This window comes from Chiloscyllium plagiosum, unplaced genomic scaffold (genome assembly GCF_037043375.1).
Source record: "Chiloscyllium plagiosum isolate Xiang-an unplaced genomic scaffold, Cpla_swu_hap1 HiC_scaffold_33, whole genome shotgun sequence".
Lineage (NCBI taxonomy): Eukaryota > Metazoa > Chordata > Chondrichthyes > Orectolobiformes > Hemiscylliidae > Chiloscyllium > Chiloscyllium plagiosum.
The window spans coordinates 65,267,833-65,288,279 of record NW_028270171.1 but is presented as its reverse complement, the minus strand read 5'-3'; the positions used below and the strand labels follow the sequence as shown (position 1 = coordinate 65,288,279).

The following is a 20,447-nucleotide window of genomic DNA, read 5'->3' as shown; positions in this document are numbered from 1 at the left end:
GCCTCCCCCTCTCTATCGCCCCCTCTCTCTCCCGCCCCCTCTTTCTCTCGCCCCTCTCTCTCTCTCACGCCCTCTCTCTCACACCCCTCTCTCGCCCCGCGCTCTCTCGCCCCCTCTCTTTACCCCCTCTCTCGCCCCTCTCTTTCTTCTCGCCCCCTCTCCTTCGCCCCTCTCACTCTCGCCCAACTTTTTCCCTCCGCCCACACACTCGACACCTCTCTATTGCCCTCTCTCTCTTTCGCCTCTCTCTTTCTTCCCTTTCTCTCTCTCTCGCCACCGCTCTCTCTCGCTATCTCTCTCTCTCTCGTCCCCCCTCTCTCGCCCCCTCTCTCTCTCTCGCCCCCTCTCTCTCGTCCCCATCTCTCTCGCACCCTCTCTCTCACCCGTCTTTCTCTCTCTCACCACTCTTTCTCTCTCTCGCCCCTCTTTCTCTCTCTCGTCCGTCTTTCTCACCTCCTCTTTCTCTTTTGCCCCCTCTCTCTCTCGCCCCTCTTTCTCTTTCCCGCCCCCTCTCTCTCTCCCTTTCTCACTTTATCTCTCTCTCTCCCTTTCTCACTTTATCTCTCTCTCGCCGCTTTCTCTCTCTCGCCCCTTTACCTCTCTCACCCCTCTCTCTTTCTCTCACCCTCCTCTCTCTATCTCGCCCCCCCCTCCCTGCTCCTTTGCTCTTGATCCACATTCTTTCTCACTCACCCACTCTCGCTCTGTCGCACTCTCCCCACTATCTATATGTGTATGTCTCTCTCTCTCTCTGGACCCATCCCCAACTTGCTCACTCTGTCTCGAATCACTGTCGCCTCATCTCCCTTTCTCTCCCCTCTCTCTCGTTCTCGCCCCCGTCTCTCTCTATTGCCTCCATCTCCACCCTTGTCTTGAACCTCTCTCGTTCTCTCTCTGGACCCCATCCCTCTCTCCTCCCTCTCTCTTTTGCTCAGCTCATCTCTTTCTCTCGCTCTGTCTGTCTCTCTCTCCCCCCCGCCCCATGCTCGTCCTCTGTCTCTCTCCCTCTCCCCTACTCGCCTGCTGTTTCTCTCTCTCTCCTCGCCTGTCTCTCTCGCTATCTCTCTCTCTCACACCCCGTCTCTCTCGCCCCACTCTTTCACTCCCTCGCTCTCATCCTCTCTCTCTCCCGCCACCCCCTTTGTCCTCTCTCTCTCTCTCGCTGTCATTCGACAACCCTCTCACGCACCATTCTCTCCTTCTCACCCTTCCTCTCTTTCCTCTCTCTCTCACCATCTATCCATCTCTCTCTCACTCGCTCTGCCTCTCTCTCCTTGTCTCTCTCTCTCTTTCACACACGCGCCCCCCCTCACTATCTCTCTCTCTATTTTGCTCTCGGCGACTCTCTTCTGTCCCCTTATTCTCTCTCTCGTTTCTTTTCTCCCTCCCTCTCACTCTGTCTCTCTCTCTTTCTGTCTCGCCCTCTCTTGCCCCTGCGCTCTCGCTGTCACCCTCTCTTTCTCCCGCCCCCTCTCTGTCAAACCCCCTCTCACAGAACCCTCTCTCCTTCTTGGCCTTCCTCTCTGTCTCTCGTCTCTCTCACCATTTGTCTCTCTCTCGCTGCCCATCACACTCTCTCTTCCTTTGCCTCGCTCTCTCTTTCTCATCCCTTTTCTCTCTCCCTCGCCCCTCTCATCTCCCCTCAATGTCTCTTGCCCCTTCTCTTTCTCTCGCCCATCTTCCTCGCCCCCCCTCTCTTGTCCCTCTCTCTCTCTCTCTCTCGCCCGTCTATCTCGTCCCCCTCTCTCTCGTTCCCCTCTCTCTCTCGCTCCCTCTCTCTCTCGCTCGCCCCTCTCTCTCGATCACCTCCTGTCATACTCTCACTCCCTCTCTCTCTCGTCCCATCTCTCGCTCGCGCCCCCCTCTCTCTCTCCCCCTCTATCTCTCTCGCCCCCTTCCTCTCTCACCCCCACTCTCTTTCACCCCCTCTCTCTCTCGCCCCTCTCTCTCTCGCCCCCCTCTCTCTCTCTCTAGCTCCCTTTCTCAATCGCCCCCTCTCTTTCTCTCGCCCGCTATCTCTCTGATGCCCTCTCTCGCTCTCGCCTCCCCCTCTCTCTCGCCCCCTCTCTCTCTCGCCCCCCCTCTCTCTCTCGTCCCCTCTCTCTCGCCCCCTGGTGCTCTCGCCCCCTCTCTCTCTTGCGCCTTCTCTCTCTCGCCCCTCTCTCTCTCTCGCCCCCCTCTCACTCACCCCAATCTCTCCCTCTCTCGCCCTCCCCCTCTCTCTTGCCCCCCTCTCTCTCACACACTCCCGCCTCTCTCTCGCCCCCTCTCTCTCACCCTCTCTCTCTCGCCTCTCTCTCTCGTCGCTTTATCCCTCTCTCTCTCGCGACCTCTCTCTCTCTGGCTCCCTATCTCTTTCTTTCCCCTCTCTCGCACTCTTTCTCTCTCGGCCCCCTCTCTCTTGCCTTCTCTATCTCTCTCTTGCCATCCCGTTCTTTTTTGCACTCCCATATCTCTCACCACTGTCTCTCTCTCTCGCCCCCTCACTCTCTAAACCCCTCATTTTCTCTCTCTCTTCCCTCTCTCCTCTTCTCTCTCTCTCTCGCCTCCCCATCTCTCTCGACCCCCTTCTCTCTCCTTGTTCCTCTTTCTCTCTAAGACTTGCCCCATTCTCTCTCGCCCCCTCGCTCGCACCTCTCTCAGTCTCACTCTATCTCTCGTCTCTGTCTGTCATTATCTCTCTCCCTCCCTTACCTTATCTCTTCCTTGTTCCCCTCTCTCTCTCTCCCCGCTCCTTCTCTCTCTCCATCTTTTCTCACTCTCGTGCCGTCTCCCTCGGTATCTCTCTCTCACTCCCCCCACCTCCCTCCGTTTCTCTTTGACTGAATCTCTCTCTCTCCTCTACCTCCCTCCCTGCCTCTCTCTCTGACAACCTCTGTCTCTCTCTGATCCTTTCCTCTCCCTCTGACCCAGAGACTGAGAGAGGGGTGGTGGTGTGGCTGCTTGTGGGGGGTGGGGGTGAGAGAATAGAGAGATGTGGGAGGTAGGAGGAAGAGAAAATGGGGTAAAGACGGAATTGCGGGAGGGAGACAGAGATCGCAGAGTCAGGGTTAGGGGAGAAGGAAGAGTGAAGGCAGGTGGAGAAACAGGGGTTAGGTGTGTGTGTGAGAGAGGGGGAGTGAAAGGGAGATGTTGTGAGAATCAGTTAGTATGCAGAAAGAGAGAGGGGGAGAGAAGTGATGAGAAAAAGTAGGTGAGAGGAAATGGGGAGGCCTGGCTGCAGTGGGGGGACAGAGGGTGTTAAACCCAGCTCCTGAGCTCAGGGCACGGTATCCTCCCCTTCCGTGAGGACCAGGACTTGGGGCTGAGTCTGTCTCTCTCCAGCTCAGCTTCTCCAACGCAAAGACACACAACAACATCGGTCACTCTGCTGCTCGGCACGCTTTAATCAACACTTTTATTGTTTACAAATAGAAGTGATGGACACAATCAGTTGTGAGAAACATTGTAATGTGTCTCTGTACTCCCCCTGTGGGATTAGGATGGACAAACCAGCGCTACCCTCAGTCTGTTTCCATAGAGACAGTCTGCTCCATCACTGAAACACTGGACTGAAATGAGAAAATCCAGGATGGTTTGATAAATGAGGGAATTTAATTGATGGATGGATTTGGGCGAAGGGATATTTCAGCACATTCTTCAGCTGTTGCCTGAACTTAGTCTGGGTCACGGCATAAATCGCGGTGTTTGTGCAGCAACTAAGGAGCTGCAGCATGAAGCCCAATTCCTGCACAAAGTAATCGAGATACACTGACTTATACCCAATCCGCCACATCCGGTTCCATATAGAATACAGCATTATTATTGACCATAACAGGATGAAATTGGCCGAGATCACAAACAGTAAAATGATGGATTTTTTTCGGTTTTGCATTTCTGTGTCAGACTGAGCGTCCCCATTGGTGTGAGCGCGGAGTCTCCTGCGGGCTCTGCTGGTCACTAAAATGTGTCTGACGGTGAGAACATTGAGCAGCAGAATCAGGAGAAATGGGAAACACGGGGTTAGAATGTGGTGGAGGAACTCGATTGTGCCCCAGATGCTGGAGAATAGAACAGCATCTGTTACTTCACAAAACCAGGGGTAGTTCGACAACCAATACCGAGCCGTGAGCATAAAATACCAGAAAACATTCTTTAAACAGCTCAGCACAGTCACTGCTCCCAGAACCACAGCCGCCGTTTTCTCACTGCAATATTTACTTTTCAGCTTCTGGCAACAAATGGCCACAAACCGATCAAAGGTGAAAGTGACGGTGAACCAGACAGAGCAGTCAGTGGCTGCATAAAGCAGGACGGCGTGGATATTACACACGGGGACGGAGTACTTCAGGAAATAAAACTGTTCCTGATAAACAATGGGAATGTGTCTCAGTATCAGGTCGAGGATAATGACCAGGAGATCCGCCGCTGCCATGGCTCCCAGGTAACGTCTGACACATGGAGACAATCCACAATCTTTATAAAGCAGGACGTAGATGGTCACTACGTTAACTGTGAGAAAGGAAAACAAACACATTATCCTACAGCCTGGGGGCAAAGGGACCGGTTTGATTGGGGACGCAGTGAGATTTTCAAATGTGTCTCTGTATTCAGGGATTTATTAAAATAATCGGAGCTGAAATAACAAATGGGAAGTTCGGAATTGCTGACAAAAATGTGACATAAACCACAAGAAACCCTCACTGCCAAACACACAGAGACACATCCACAAGGACAGATGGTTTCTGGAACATTCCCACACACTCGATCACTTGAGACCAGACACAGGTCATTCCTTCCCAGTTCCTAATACGGAGGGTGGCGACGTTGCTGTCCTGAAGGACTCTCTCACAGTTTCCTGAAGACAAACGGATTTTGGGAATTTCTGTATTTTGGTCTAAGTTGTGGTCGATCCTGTGTCGTATAGAAATGTAAATGCAGGGAAAATGAATTCACCCCTTTAACTGGCTGAGGGGCCCTCGGAACAGTGTTTCCTTCTCCCTGTAACGGGAACTCTTCCCTCGCGATCTTATCGTTTGTTTAATTCACTGACGTCCGGCCGTTCACAAACAATGTCAGGGACAGAACTTTCCATTGAATGTCATTTATAGAATGTCGGGGACAGAACGATCCGGGGAATGACAGTTATAGAATGTTGGGAACAGAATGTTCAGGCGAATGTCAGTTATAGAATGTTGGGATACAGTCAGGGAAGGAGTTACCCTGCAATTCCCCAACAATGATTCCAGAACCCGGGAAGGCTCATGATAACAGGTCACAGATGGTCAAGGAAATCACCTGATGATGTACATTTCCTGGCCCTCACCCGTCCCCTCGGTGATAACTCAGTTTCCTTCGATGTTGAAGGAAGCTCTGAGGGTGATAAGGACACAGACCGTCCTCTGGGTGTGGAAATTCAATGTCCATCACCAAGAGTGTCCCCACAGGCCTCCCACTGCCTGAGCAGGGAGATGCCTCACATCCACAGCAGCCACTGGGGGAAGTGATGGGGTAACCAAAAAGAGGGAAACATTCTCACCAAACCTCTTGTCCCAGAGGGATCTGTCCCTAACAGTATCTGTAGGGGCAGCAAGCACACAGTCCTGGTGGAGGAACAGTCTCACCCTCATATTGAAGACACTGCCCACCGTGTTAAGTGGCACTCCCTCTTGTGAAGTAGGACATACTTCTAAAGGACCGAGCACATGGAAGCTGGCCATCCATGAAGCACTGTGGGCTAGTAACAGCTGCAGCATCAATGGCCTTCCCTCCACCATGAAGTCAGAAGTGGGATGTTCACTGATGGTTCCAAAATGTTCTGCACCATTCCCAACTAGACCTGTACTGAAGCAGGCTATTCAGCCCATCAAGAGTTTTAAACAGGAAAAGAATGAGGCCATTCGGCCATTGGAGGCTGTTACTCAGCAGCTGGAGCAGATATTTAATCTGTCATAACTGTTACACAGGAAATGGAGGGAAGATACAGCCTTTCAAAACTGTTACACAGGAATACGGAGAGGACGGGTTACTGAGCCAGGAGCAGGGATAAATTAGGGAGAAATCAGTCTCTATCAGTTAAACACAAATGAACGATTGCAGTGACACAGTGGCCAGTGCTGGGACCTCAACTATTTGCAAACTATATAAATGGTTTCCAGAAATGGAACAAACATGTTCTAACTAAATTTAAACTGACGCTAAAGATCGAGAGGAGCTGAGGTTATCAAGGGGAGGTAGAGAATCTGTAAATGGATAAGTAACAGACAACAACTTGGTAGATCGAATACAATGTGGGTAACTGTGAACCTGTGATTTTGTTTTTCCAGAGGGAATACCAGGCTGTGTATGACATAGATGGAGAGGGATTACAGGACTTAGTGATACCGTGTGTGCAGTAGGTTTCACTCTGACCTGTCCAGACATGGGAAGTGTGGCCCAATCTCTCTGATGGTCTGCTCCCTGTTGTTCCCAGTGGCCCTATTAAGCTCAGTACACACCAGATATTTTGATGTGGTTGGTTTGTGGTGGGACTTCGTGAGGGAGAAGATGCTTTTAGTCCTGTACCAACGGGACAGCCTTTATCTGAGCCATGTAGACCTGAGGACGATGAGAATGGCTGCCTGCTTTTGAATGAAGAGGCTGTGGCTGCTGGCAGGACAGTGGCCATTCACCAACATGATGTACTGTGTATGGGCACACTGTAACATTAATGGAGTGAGAGACGGAGGGTCCAGTCACAAGAATAGGAACTAAAGGCATTGCCAGATCAGCTGAAATGGTTAGATATACCACATTCTCAATCTACCTCACTGAACTATCCCAGAAGTGATATCTGTTAACCGTGGAACACTGTGTAGAACAGGCCAGTGTACTGCTCAGCACAACCCAGCAATTTGTCCAGAGTGGAACACTGCGCAGATCAGATCTGAGCATTTGTCTTTAAACCTGGACTAGACATCTCTCCAGTGTGGAAAGCTGGGATCGAGAAGAAAAGCTGAGATGCTGGAATCCAAAAGTAGACAGACAGGAAGCTGGGAGAACACAGCAAACCAGGCAACAGCAGGAAGTGGGAAAGTCGACTTTTCAGGTGTAACCCTCCTGAAGGAGGGCTTCACAGAAATGTTAAATTCTGTATCACCTGATGTTGCCTGGATTGCTGTGTTCCTCCAGCAAGTATTCAGCATGGGAAGCAGTGCAGACCACACCAGTGCATTTATCTGTAAACCCGGACTAGTTATCGGTCCATCACCGGGAGCTGTGCAGACCACAGCAGTGCATTGATCTATAAACCCGGACTAGATATCGGTCCAGAAAGGGAGCGGTGCAGACCACAGCAGTGCGTTGATCTATAATCCCGGACTGGATATCTGTCCAGCACGGGGAGCTGTGCAGACCAGACCCATGCATTGATCTATAAACCCCGACTAGATATATGTCCAGGACGGGGAGCTGTGCAGACCACATCAGGGCATTGATCTACAAACCCAGACTAGATATCTGTCCAGCACCGGGAGCTGTGCAGTGATCACCAATTTGTAACCTGGAAAAGTCACTCTCCCAGCATGTAGGACTGTGTACCCCACCCCAGTGCATTGATCTGTAAACCAGGAGCAGTTACCCACCCAGCATGTAGGACTGTGTACCCCACCCCAGTGAATTGATGTGTAAAACAGGAGCAGTTACTCTCCCAGCATGTAGGACTGTGTACCCCACCCCAGTGCATTGATGTGTAAAACAGGAGCAGTTACCCACCCAGCATGTAGGACTGTGTACACCACCCCAGTGCATTGATCTGTAAATCAGGAGCAGTTACCCTCCCAGGATGTAGGACTGTGTATACCACCCCAGTGTATTGATCTGTAATCTAGGAGCAGTTACCCTCCCAGGATGTAGGACTGTGTACCCCACCCCAGTGCATTGATCTGTAAACCAGGAGCAGTTACCCTCCCAGCATGTAGAATCGTGTACCCCACCCCAGTGCATTGCTCAATAACACTGTGTTAGATCCCTGCCCAGTGTGGGGAAACTTGCAGCGCATGCTGGAAGTGACAGGATGTGCAGCTCCCATCCATTTACAGCTCCATATCTCCATTGTACCATGACAAGGGTGTGCTGTGGGTGTGAAAATCACTGCCAGAGAGAGATGGCGGGGGAATCAATTTAAACATCATTACATGGAAGGGGTTTGGGCTTTGACAGTGAGGGAGAGACTGAGCGACAGTGTCATGGAAGGATGTGCTCCCAGGTACCAGAATGCTGAAATGGAAACACTTCAACAGTATCCTGCAACATGAGCCAGTGTTTCCAGGAATGCTGGGTGAATGCGATATTAGCGTGAGTTCAGATGATGGAGAGCATTGGATGAGCATTGGTTATTTAGCTTTGTAACTGGGAATAGGGTCTGCAGAGTCTTTGGCTCATTGGTCTGAATCTAACAATAATTTGTCTCAGTGACATTTTCATTGAGTGTGACAGAAGGATTGTCTGTACGAGGCTGAGCTAGTTTCCTGGTGCTATCTTATTGGACTCACCTCATTAACTACCCACCCCACCCCACGGTGTCTCTCTCATTCAATGCCAGCCCGATTCTCCCACCCATCATGGCTGGAGGTACTCACCATCGCCCGGGTACTCCAGGATATTCTGTGATCCCTGACACTGTGCCATCTTTAACAGGCTAATGGGCACACGGTTGAGCTTTCTCCATTAGAAGCTGCCCTGCACAGTTTACCCCTATCATGGCAGATAAGGGGCAATTACACCACGGTTTGTCGACAGGGGCACGGAAGCCCTGGTGGGTGAACTACTACAGCGGGGGGGCATTCTCTTTCCAGAGGGGGCCACACCATCAGACCCACCGAGCATGGTCTGAGCTCCCCACCCAGCTCAGTGCAGTATCTGAGGTCTGAAGAAATGTCCAGCAACACAGGACAAGCATCAATAACCTTCCCACCTCTGTCAGGATATGTGTCACTGTATTCTCTCTGCTCCCTTACATCACTGTAAATCTCTTATAGCACCGACCCCCGAACAAGGCTCATGCTCCACCATACTCACTACTGCATGCAGCATCTTCCCTCTCTCTGTCTCGGTCTCTCTCTCTCTCTCTCTCTCCCTTTCTCTCCCCCTCTCCCTCCACTTCACCCCCCACACTAATAACACTGCATGGATACAACACTGTGGACTGACTCCCTCTGGACACCTCACGATATCTCACCCCAACCCCACCTACACCAGCACTTACTGCAGGGCTACCCACTCCCATTCTCACTTCCTCCCTTTCTTCCATTCCTGGAGAAACAGCCTGGAATAGGACAGAAAGGGCCAAGCCGGGTGGTGGAGTGCCCTATATCCATTCCTTCACACACCCCTCCCCCCGCCATGTGTGACGACCCTGGTACAACTCGGAGAGGACCGGGACGCCTCTTGTGGAGATTCTGAAACATGCACGTCCCACCGACCGAGTAAGGAACAATGTTCAGTGAAGGGCAATTCTCACTTTAAACCCACTGGCGGCTCCGTTTCCCCCGGCACAACGTGGAATTCGTGTCCTGATGCCATCTCCCTTTTTTGTCGAGCTGGTACAAATGGAATCCCCACGTTCTCGGTGGGCAGGTGGGTGGGCTCACAACACATGGTCACCACCACCTCCCAGGAAGGGAGCACAGAGACTCCCTCCTGCACCTCCCCCTGTAAATAGCTCAGATACTGAAACTAATCTGTGATAGTAACAGCCCTCCCCACTTGTTCTGATATCTTCAACAATCTGTGCTCATATACAAGCAGTGCTCTCTGTTCCTGCAGCCCCTTTATAATGGAGCAGCCAGTTTTAAACTGTCATTCATTGTCTTTCCTACCAAAGTGCATCACCTCACACTGCTCTGCACTGATCCCCATCTGCCATAAACCTGAACACTACACCAACATGTGATTGTCCTGTTAGAGTTCCACACTGTCCTCCATAGTCTTCAGAGTTCTTCAATGTTTGGTGTCATCTACAAACATTGAGATTGTCTTGGCATCACAGTCCCAAGAAACAACTGAAATCCTGCCCCATACACACGAGTGTGAGCAAGTGAAATACTGCTATATTCCCACGGACCGAGTCGAATAATGACATGCTGTCAATGGAGCAACAAAAATCCTTACACACACGAGACAGATTAGATGAAATATTGATAAACCACAGAGCAAGAGAAATCGGACAGGTTCCACTTCTCTATATTCATCAGGGTATAATGTGATGAAGTTGAAAGTGTGGACTGTACCTTTAAGAGAGAGGGAATGCTGTTCTGAACTGAGAGCATCCAATCACCTGTGATATGAGAGGATGGCAGATCCAGAAACAATATATTTCTGTAGAGCTGGAGTCGGGTAATACGCAGTTAAGAGAAAGAAGATCTCAGAGTTGTGAATAGTTGATGTAAAATGTTCACTTTCAGTGTTAAAAAATAAAGTAATTTGCTTTTAAAAAATACATTGTTTTTATTTAAACAGTCGAATTTGGCAGTTTTGTCACTCATATTTTAACAATTTACGAGGCGAATTGAGCATTTCTTTATGTTTAGTTTAAATTACCAGATGAGCCTCACGCCGTGCCTTAACAATTGCTTTGTGTGTATCTGTGTGTCTCTGTGCGGGCAGGTCTGGCAGTCTCTATGGTACTTAAAGTGATGCAATGCTACCCTCTGCTGGCTTCCCCACGTCACCGCACAGGCATTGGCAGAGGGTGAAAACCAACAGGGATTCATTCAGAGAGGGGGAGGGCGAGGGCAGCTACTCCCAGCACCATCCAAACGGATATCTTATTCTTGTACTGATCAAAATGTCCTTTAAACATTGTTACTGTCCCTACTTTCAACACTTGCTCTGCAAGTTCATTCCATGCACAAGCCAGATTCTGTCTAAAATAATCACTTCTCATGACATTTGTAAATCTTTTTTCCTCACATCTTAAAATATCCCTCCGTTTTGAATCCACAACTCTAGGAAAAATACATCAGCCCTTCTGTATCCCTCATGATTTTATAAAGCTCTGGAAAGTTACCCCTTAATCTCATACTCTCCAGTGAAAAGAGTCCCAGTCTATCCAACTTCTCCGGATACCTCACTCCCTCCATTCCCAACAACATCCAGGTTAATCTGTTCTCAATCCTTCACAGTTTAATAATATCAAGGTCAGTAACATCAAAGTGAATAGTCAAGTTATATTCGAAGGGTAGGGGAGACCAAAACTAGATGGTACAGGTTTAAGGGGAGAGACGAAACATTTAAAAGTGACCTAAGGGGCAGATGTTTCACCCAGAGGGTGGTGTGCCTATGGAATGAGTGGGCAGGATGACCAGACTGGGCACAGTATTCCAGAAGAGGTCTCACCAATGTCCTGTACAACCTCAACATGACGTCCCAATTCCGATCCTCAAAGGTCTGACCAATAAGGAAAGTGTGCTAAATACCTCCTAACCACACTATCTATATGAGATGCAAATTTTAAAGAATTGTACCTGACGGTCTCTGTTCTACAACACTGCCAAATGCCCTGCTTTTAATTGTATAGAACCTGCTCTTGTTTGATTTACGAAATCCAACACCTCACATTAATTCAAACTAAACTCCATCTGCCACCCCTCAGCCCAGTGTGTGATATTGCCAACTCCTCACTCTCCCCCTTCAAAACTCCCTCCACCTCTCCAGAAGGCCTGCACATTTAGGCCTTGATTTTCACAAAGTCTCTGAGCTTGGTTTGCCTTGTGTGGTTAGGGAGAGGAGGGACAGATTGCAGACACAGTCAGTGAGGAGGAGACTCTGGACAGTAATCAGTGGCCGATATTTCATGGTTTTAGGAAGAGGGCAGTCACACGTGAGGATTAGGTAGTACTACTCGGTATTGTGGGGCCAGAAATTATGCTTTATCTTCGGCTGTGGTGTTCAGTGAATAAAATCTATTCGAGATCTTTCATTGAGCCGAGTGTGTCTGCAGGATTTCTTTCCCTAATATTGTAGACCACAGATAATAGCCATTAAAGACGTTCATAGTTAATTTCGATGGCACACTCAACAGCCTACAGTTGAGGCAAATATCTTGCATTTGTTTAACAATACAAAGTGTTTTGTGTAGTTTAGTAATGGTAACCTGATTATAATAAATCCACACTGAGCTGAAAGCTTGCACTTAAAATATGAACCAAAGTCTGGGTATGGTAATGTAGTGGGTTGTGTCCCTGCCTCTGAGCCAGTGCTCTGGATTTGATTCCAATTCCTGAACTTGTGTTGTCGTGTTCCTCGCTCTGGACTAATAGGACTGGATTCAAGTTCTGCCACAGCGTCTCAGAACAGGCTGATGAACAAACACACAGGAGAATACTGTTACAGTTTTATGGGTATTGCCGAGTGGTGCTAGTGTCCCTACCTTCGGGCACAAAGGTTTGGGTGTAAATCCCTCAGAAGTGTTTCTTAATACATCTGAACAAAATGATTAAAATGGTTTTAGAATTGTGACCTGACGGAGAAAGAAGAGGTGCCAGTATTGGATTTCACAATTTAGGACCGGGATGACTGAAAGTACAGCCATTTGTGTTGATTTGAGTCACATTTCACAGCAGTATTGGTTTATAAAATCAGAATGGTCATGGATCGGGTGAGTTATCAGGGTTTTTCCCCAGGGTAGGGGCGTCCAAAACTAGAGGGCATTGGATGAAAGTGAGAGGGGAAATGTTTTGAACAGGCCTAAGATGCACCTTTTCACGCAGAGGGTGGTGTGTGTATGGAATGAGCTGCCGGAGGAAGAGGTGGAGGCTGGTACAACTACAACATGTAAAAGGCATCTGGATGCTGACAGACCTGCCGAGCATTTCCAGCATTTTCTGTATTTGTTAAAAAAAATGCATTCATTTTAACACAGGTGTTCTGAATACATTAAATATTTTATTTTTAATGCAGGGATATATAAACATATCTTCAAATCGACCGAGACAATTTTCTGCTAAGGGTATGGCTCTGTGCATGACAGCAGCAATGATGCACCAACATGGAGCAGGGAATGTGATGGAGACATGGTTGGTCAATGTACAAGGAGACCTCACATGATCCAGTTTGGGAGAGGATGAAATTACAGTGTGATTCAACTCAGAGACGGAGAAAATGTAATCTGCCCGAAAAGGACTGGCCTATTGAACTCTCTCTCCTTCATTGTTACTCATCACAGCAACGTGTGCGAGCTAAAAAAAAAAAACACCTCTACGGTGATCATTGCCATTCTCATTTTTAAAGAATTCATGCAGTGTGAAAACAGGCCCTTCGGCCCAACAAGTCCACACCAAACTTCCAAAAAGTAACCTTCCCAGGCCCGTTACACAAGATTTCCCCTGTTTAATGCACCTAACCTAGAAATCCCTGAACACTACGGACAATTTAGCAAGACCAATCCACCTAACATACACAGTTTGAGGAAACTGGAGCACTCATGAGAAGCTCACGCAGACAAAGGGAGAATGTGAAAACCCCACACAGATTGTCGCCCGAGGCTGGAATCAAGCCCACTTTCCTGGTGCTGTGAGGCAGCAATGCTAACCACTGAGTCAAAGTGCCACCCTTTGGGTGATCCCTGACCAGAATTCATCGGAATCTCCTCACTGCCTAATGCAAAAGGAATTCAGCCAAATTCAACTGTTCCAGGATGAAATCCCATTGCTAGTAACTTGTGTGAGTAGAATATCTTCAGAAGCAGAATACCATTTTGGACAATCTCTCAATTTTTCCTTTTGTCATGAGGTACACTAATATCTGGACAAAGTTCTTTCAACTTCAAATTGCAGAGATTTTGTTGATCGTGTGTGTGGGTGTGCGTGCGTGCGCGCAAACACACGCCAGTGTTTTGAGAAAGGGAAATAGCGATTCTTATTTGCAATACCTAAACAGTTTGCCATTCATCATCCCATCATAGTTTGAGTCACATTTCTCTGAATCATAAACGTGCGATTTTAGCAGATTAAAGAAACTAGCCTGACGTTTTCCTAAAACTGCCCTTGACCCAGTCTGAGACCGATATCATCGGCCATATCACCAGCCTGGTTACATTTAACATTTGTTGTGAGTAGTGGATTAGTGGGACTACAAAAGGAAACAGTGAGCCAAAAACCGGGGAACTATAGACCGTTGAGCCTGATGTCAGTGGTGTGTAAGTTGTTGGAGGGGATTCTGAGGGATAGCATTTACATACATTTGGGAAGGTAAGGGCTGATCGGTGTAGACAACGTGACTTTCTGCATGGGAAATCGTGTCTCATTAATTTGAGTGAGTTTTATGAAGAGTTGACAAGGAAGATTGATGAAGGCAGTTTGGTAGACATTATCTATATGGACCTCAGCAAGGTGTTCATAACATTCCGATTGGTAGGCTGGAGGCTTGTGAGCTGCAGTGTGCTGTTAGAATTAGTACTGAGTTCACTGCATTTCATCATTTATTTAAAGAATTTAGATGTGAATATTGGTATCATAGTTAGTAAGTTTACAGATGACATCAGAAAGGTGGTGTAGTAGATTTTCTCAGAATAATACGAATCCAAAGTTAGATGGGTCAAAGGGGCAAGGAGTGACAGATAAACTTAATTTGGATAATTATGTGGTTTTGTATTTTGGAATGGCTAATCAGGGTAGATATTATACACTTAATTGAAACGTTCGAAGGAGTGTTGTGGAACAAAGGGACCTAGGATTGCATGTGCATTGTTTTTTGAAAGTGGAGTCGCAGGTAAACAGAGTGGAGCAGAACACATTTGGCCCATTTGCCTGAATCAGTCAGAGCATTGAGTATAGGAGCTGTGATGGGATGTTGCATTTGTACAGGATGTTGGTGAAGCCACGTTAAGAATACTACGTACAATTTGGTTGTTTGCAGAAAGGATGTCTCAGCACTGGAGGTTTGAGCTGTAGGTAGAGGTTGATTAGGTTGAGGTGTTTCCCCCACGAGTGTCAGAGGATGAGGAGCGACATGATAGAGGTTTATAAAACCATCAGGGGCATGGATATTCTGAACAGCCACGTTCTGCTCCCCAGCATATGGGAGTCCAGAACAAGAGGGCATAAGTTGAAGGCGAGGGGGGAATGGTTTAGAACGGAACTGAAGGTAAATGTTACATACAGAGAGGGGTGAGTGTATAGAAAGTGCTGTCAGAGGAAGTGGTGAAGGCGGTTACAATCACACATTTTAAAAATATCTGAAAGAGGAGGGATATTGGTCAAATGCTGGCAAATGGGACTAGATCAGATTTGACATCTGATTGGACTGAACAGATTGGTTTTACGGTTCTGTTACCACGCTGCATGACTCTCTGATTCTCCAAGAGGGACGACAAAAAATTTTGACGGTACCTTTCAAGTCAGAATTCTCTTCACTGGAAGTTTACCCAGCCTCTATGTTCACATTGATTGAAAGCTGCGCTCATTAAATATTTGACATAGAAATGATTCATGGGTAATGGGACGCAGGCAGGAAAATGGAACTGAGACCCCAACCTGATCAGACACAATCTTAGTGCCTGGTGGAGGAGTGTCAAAGTCTCTAATGACCCACTCCTGATCCTCAGTCCTATATTTCTGCGTTCCATTCAGCCCCTCAAACCTGCGAGAAGGGAGTAATTGGAGGCTACTTGCTGCTATAACCTGGTGCACAGAAACAGAGGAGATCATTCGGCCCTTCAAGACTGTCCCACACGGTTTGAGGTGATTTGGGAAATGTAATTGGAAAATCCAGGCACGGGTATGAAAGAGGCCCCTCATCTCTCTTTACATAGCTTCCCTTCTCTGCAACTTGTGCCACATTTGTTGGTCATATTGTAGACCCAAATTCACTGAGAATACAACTCCCATACCTCACCCAGAGATGGTTCACAAAATTCTCTGGTCTCCCTGACTGCAACGTTCAATAACAGAACATTCATGAAAATAACACCCACTAATTTTTCAACAACAGAATGTGAGAACATCAGAAACAGGGGCATTCGTTCACTCCCCAAGCCTGCCTTGCCCTTCACTAAGATCATGACTGATCTGCTCTTGGTCTAAAATCCTCTTTCATACGCAATTCTTCATCACCCTCAACTGTCTGATATGTCAATATCCATCTACCTCCTCTTCAAATACTTTCAGTCATCTAGCTCCCCATACACACTTGAGAAGAGAACTCCTGACATTCAATTCCACCTGTTTGAAGAAAACACTTGCTGTTCCTATGCCATGGCCTCTTGATATGAACAAAAGACTTTGACTCAAGGGTTCAAGTAAAAATGACTGGCCCTGATATCAAGGCAGTGGTTGACTTCTATTGACATCAAGGAGCTTAACAAAACTGGACTTAATGGGAATCAGAGTAACCTCTCCAGTGTTTGGAGTCAAACATGGCACAAAGGAACATGTTCATCATCTCAGTCCTGGGTCACCACTGTGGGAGATCCTCAGGGTAGCTTCTTCTTCACAAACATCTTCAACTGCTTCATCGATGTCTCCCCATCCCCACCCTCCTCACCATAAGATCAGAAGTGGGGATAGAAACGGGAGATTCCACAATGTTCAGAACATTTTGTACCCCCCGTCAGCTCTTGAACTGGTCTGTGTCCATGTGCAGCAAGACCCAGACTCCATTGAGACTTGTGCTGTTAAAGGGTCCATAACATTCATGTAATAGCATTGCCTGACTCTGCACATTGCCATAGTAAAATAAGAGTAAAATAAGAGTATTTGGTTGGTTTCACAGGAAAACGAGGAAGTCATTCAGCCCATTCACTCTATTGGAGAAGATCAGGGACAGCCCATTCAGTGCCTCCAGCCTATTACTCAGGAAAAGAAGGAGTCTAGTGTGATGGGCTACAACAGAGCACCTCAAAAATATTTGAAGGCAGTCGCCGAGATTCTAATGTTTTCTTCTTTTAAAGGAAATGTAAAGTGTCCGTTCCAGATAAATGCGACTGGTCAAACTACTCGGTGTGAAGTAAAACACCATTTATATAAACACGAAAGATAAAATGAAACCAAAGAAAGAGGAATTTAGAATAACTTAATTCTATTGGAAAAGTTAACAGAATAATAGATCGGAGAGCTATTTCTAATTAACTGTTCTGACATACGAAAATACCATAAGCACAGCCCTTGGCAAAACTGAATATTCAGTCACAGATTGCCACAAACATTTCTCCAATCCAGGAGTTAAAAACAGCAGCAAGAGAAAATTCAGAGAGAGTAGCAGCCAGGAGACACACACTGAAGCTTCCAACTCTGTTGAGACGCCAATAGTTTCTGATGTTGCTGAGAAACCAAAACCCAAAGATCCTAATCTGTGAGAGCTGGCCACATCCATTCAGGCTGCATTTAAATAAACCCAAGGCATCCCTCGCTGTTTACTCAAGTAGTCTTAACTAGCCAGCTTGGTAATGATCATTCAAGCTCTCTCTTAAAAGAAACCAGGACAAAATAACCTCTTAAAGCTACAGCATCATCACACTTGTCAGTACATCGACTTGTCAAACAGGAACCAGAGGTAACCAGTCAGGCCCTTGGCCCTGTCCAATTGGACAAGGAAAAAGTCATTCAATCCCTTGAGTCAATTACACAGAAACAGAATGAGGCCATTCAGCCCCTTGAGTCACTTACACATGAACAATAGGAGGCCATTCAGCCAGTTGACCCACTTATACAGGAAAATTAGGAGGCCATTCCCACCACAATGCACTTACACATGGGTTGAATGAAGTAATTGATGCTTATCCTGATGAATAGCTTATGCCCGTAACGTCGATTCTCCTGCTGTGCTTTTCCAGCCAACCACTGTCTACTCTGATCTCCAACATTGGCAGTCCTCACAGTCTCCTACATCATGCTTTAACATGATGAACAATTGGAGTAGAGGCTGCACAGACAGACTGCTTCACGTTGTTCCTCGTGGCTCCATCACACATGATACACACGTGGGACTTTAACGTGGTTTACTCGCGGTGAGGAGGGAAGCCACATGTCTTGTGTGAAGTCTCAAGAAGGTATCCTTCATTTCCCAGAAGACAGCCTGCTGCTCTCTGTGTCGGGTGGAAGCCGGTGGGAATTGCTACCTGTTTTTGATGCTGCTGCTGGGGATTGTGAGCAACATGACGTTCAGTACGGGTTCACACGCCAACTGCACAATAACGTGGGGAGAGTTAATAAAGGCATATAAACTATTAGGAAAGTCACGTTAGACTGATGAATGGACTCTCTAAGTTCAAATAATGCTGATCTTGTCCATTCCTGAAGAAGGGCCTGTGCCCGAAACGTCGAATCTCCTGTTCCCTGGATGCTGCCTGACCTGCTCTGCTGTTCCAGCAATAAAGTTTCAACTCTGATCTCCAGCATCTGCAGACCTCACTTTCTCCTCTGATCTTGTCCATGTTGATCTTGTCTCGTGCACGTCCTGTTCGTGCACGTCATGTATGCCTTACTCTATCCAAGCTTATTTCCACCCTATGATCTGTCTGGCCATGCTTACTATGATCTGCCTCCACTGCTCATAAATAAAGTGTTTCCCTGTACTGAGGTACACGTGGCAATAAATCAAACCAATCAATCCTGGGTAAAGTATGGAATTTCTCACCCCATCAATGTATATTTTGGAAATAAGTGATCGCTGCCACTCCTCGTGTTTCAGCATTGCCATTTCTTCGTCTCTCACAGCTCTACCGATTAAACACTCAGCTTCTTCACTCTATCCTCATGTTACAATCACCCGTGTCTGTAGTAAGGAGACCATTCCTTACAAAGGAGATCAAATCTGTACAGAGTGCCCCAAATGCTCTCTCAGCAAGCCTCTACAACTGCAGGAAGATGGCTTTATTTATGTACTCGAATCATTATAAAGTGAAGGACAGCATACCATTGACTGCACCCCTTACACATGGTTTGATTCGGAGCAGTCAGCATAGATTTGTGAGTGGGAGATCATGCTTCTCAAATTTGTTAGAGTTCTTTGATGAAGTGACTCGGAAGTTTGACGCGGACAGAGCGGTAAACGTAGTCTCTATCGATTTCAGTAAGGCCTTTGATTAGGTTCCACACGGCAGACTGCACTGGAAGGTGACATCACGTGGAATGCTGGGGGAATTGGCCAATTTGATACACAATTGGCTTGATGGTTGGAAGCTGAGAGTTGAGTGGAAGGATGCTTGTCAGACTGGAGGCTGGGTACATTGCTGTTTGTTATCTATGATTTGGTTGGGAATGTACAAGGCAGGATCAGTAAGTTTGCAGATGACACTAAAGTAACTGGGAGCATGATCAGTGAGGAAGTTTATCAGAAATTGCAGCAGGACCTTAATCAGGTGGGGAAGTGGGCCAATAAATGACAAATGGAATTTAATATAGATGTGTGAGGTCTTGGATTTTGGGAACACAAATCAAGGGAGGCGTTTCATGGTGCATGGGAGGATCTTAAGGGGTGCAGTGGGCAGAGAGACCTTGGTGTTCAGGTGCACGGTTCCCTGAGAGTGGCGTCACAGTTAGACAGGGCAGTGAGGAAGGCTTTTGGCACATTGGCCTTCATCAGGCAGGATATTGAGTATAGAAGTTGGGAATTTATGTTGCAGTTACACAGGACTTTGATAAGGCCGCATTTGGAGTATTGTGTTCAGTTTTGTCACCTTGTTATAGGGAGAATGTTATTAAATTAGAAAGAGTGCAAACGAAATTTACAAAGACGTTCCCAGGACCCAATGGTCTGAGTTATAGGGAGAGGTTAGACAAGCTAGGACGTTTTCTTTAGTGTCTAGGAGACTGAGGGACCCCTTATAGAGCTGTTTAAGATCACGAGGGGTATGGATAGGGTTAATGCTCTCAGTCTTTTTCCAAGATTTAGAGAATTGAGGATTAGAGAGGATCAGTTAAAGGTTAAAGGGGAAGGAATAAAAGGGAACCTGGGGAGGGGGGGGGGGCACTTCTTTGCACAGAGGGCTGGTACGTGAATGAGCTGCCAGCAGATGTGATTGACGGGGATACATTAACAACACTTCAACAGCATTTGGATAAATATGTGGATAGGAAAGGGCCAACTGCAGGGAAATGGGGTTAGCGTGGATGGACATTTACAAGGTGGAGTCGAACCCTTCTGTTAATTAAAACCTAACACCCAGACAAGATCGCCAAACCTCATAATCTGTTAAAATATGAGCGACACAGATCTCCTACATTCCACTATTTAAAAAAAGTTAACAAGTTAGATTCTTAACTTTAATAGTGAACACTAAACAACAACTATTCACAAATACAAGCCCCTCTTCTCTTAGCTACTTACTATCTGACTCCAACTCTATAAAAATATTCTGTTCCAACAACCCACATATTAAACATTACAATCTCAAGACCACACAGTCTCCATCTTCCCCGCTGTGTTCACTCTTTCAGCTGCTGATCTCCCTGGGTCATGTTTTTTTTTACTGCAAGAAGGTTTACATGAAC

General features: G+C 47.1%; 1 protein-coding gene across 1 annotated transcript; it reads right to left on the bottom strand.

Annotated features, from left to right (window-relative positions):
- Positions 1–3,535: 3,535 nt before the first annotated feature.
- On the bottom strand, positions 3,536–4,516 carry LOC148141518 (putative G protein-coupled receptor 139). Its single transcript, XM_087978137.1, has one exon. The coding sequence runs from the start codon at positions 4,514–4,516 to the stop codon at positions 3,536–3,538; it is 981 nt and encodes a 326-aa protein (XP_087834263.1).
- Positions 4,517–20,447: the final 15,931 nt, after the last annotated feature.

What these genes read in the sequence shown, in the direction of transcription:
- LOC148141518 (XM_087978137.1), bottom strand. Translation starts at nt 4,516, where the DNA reads ATGTGTTTGTTTTCCTTTCTCACAGTTAACGTAGTGACCATCTACGTC.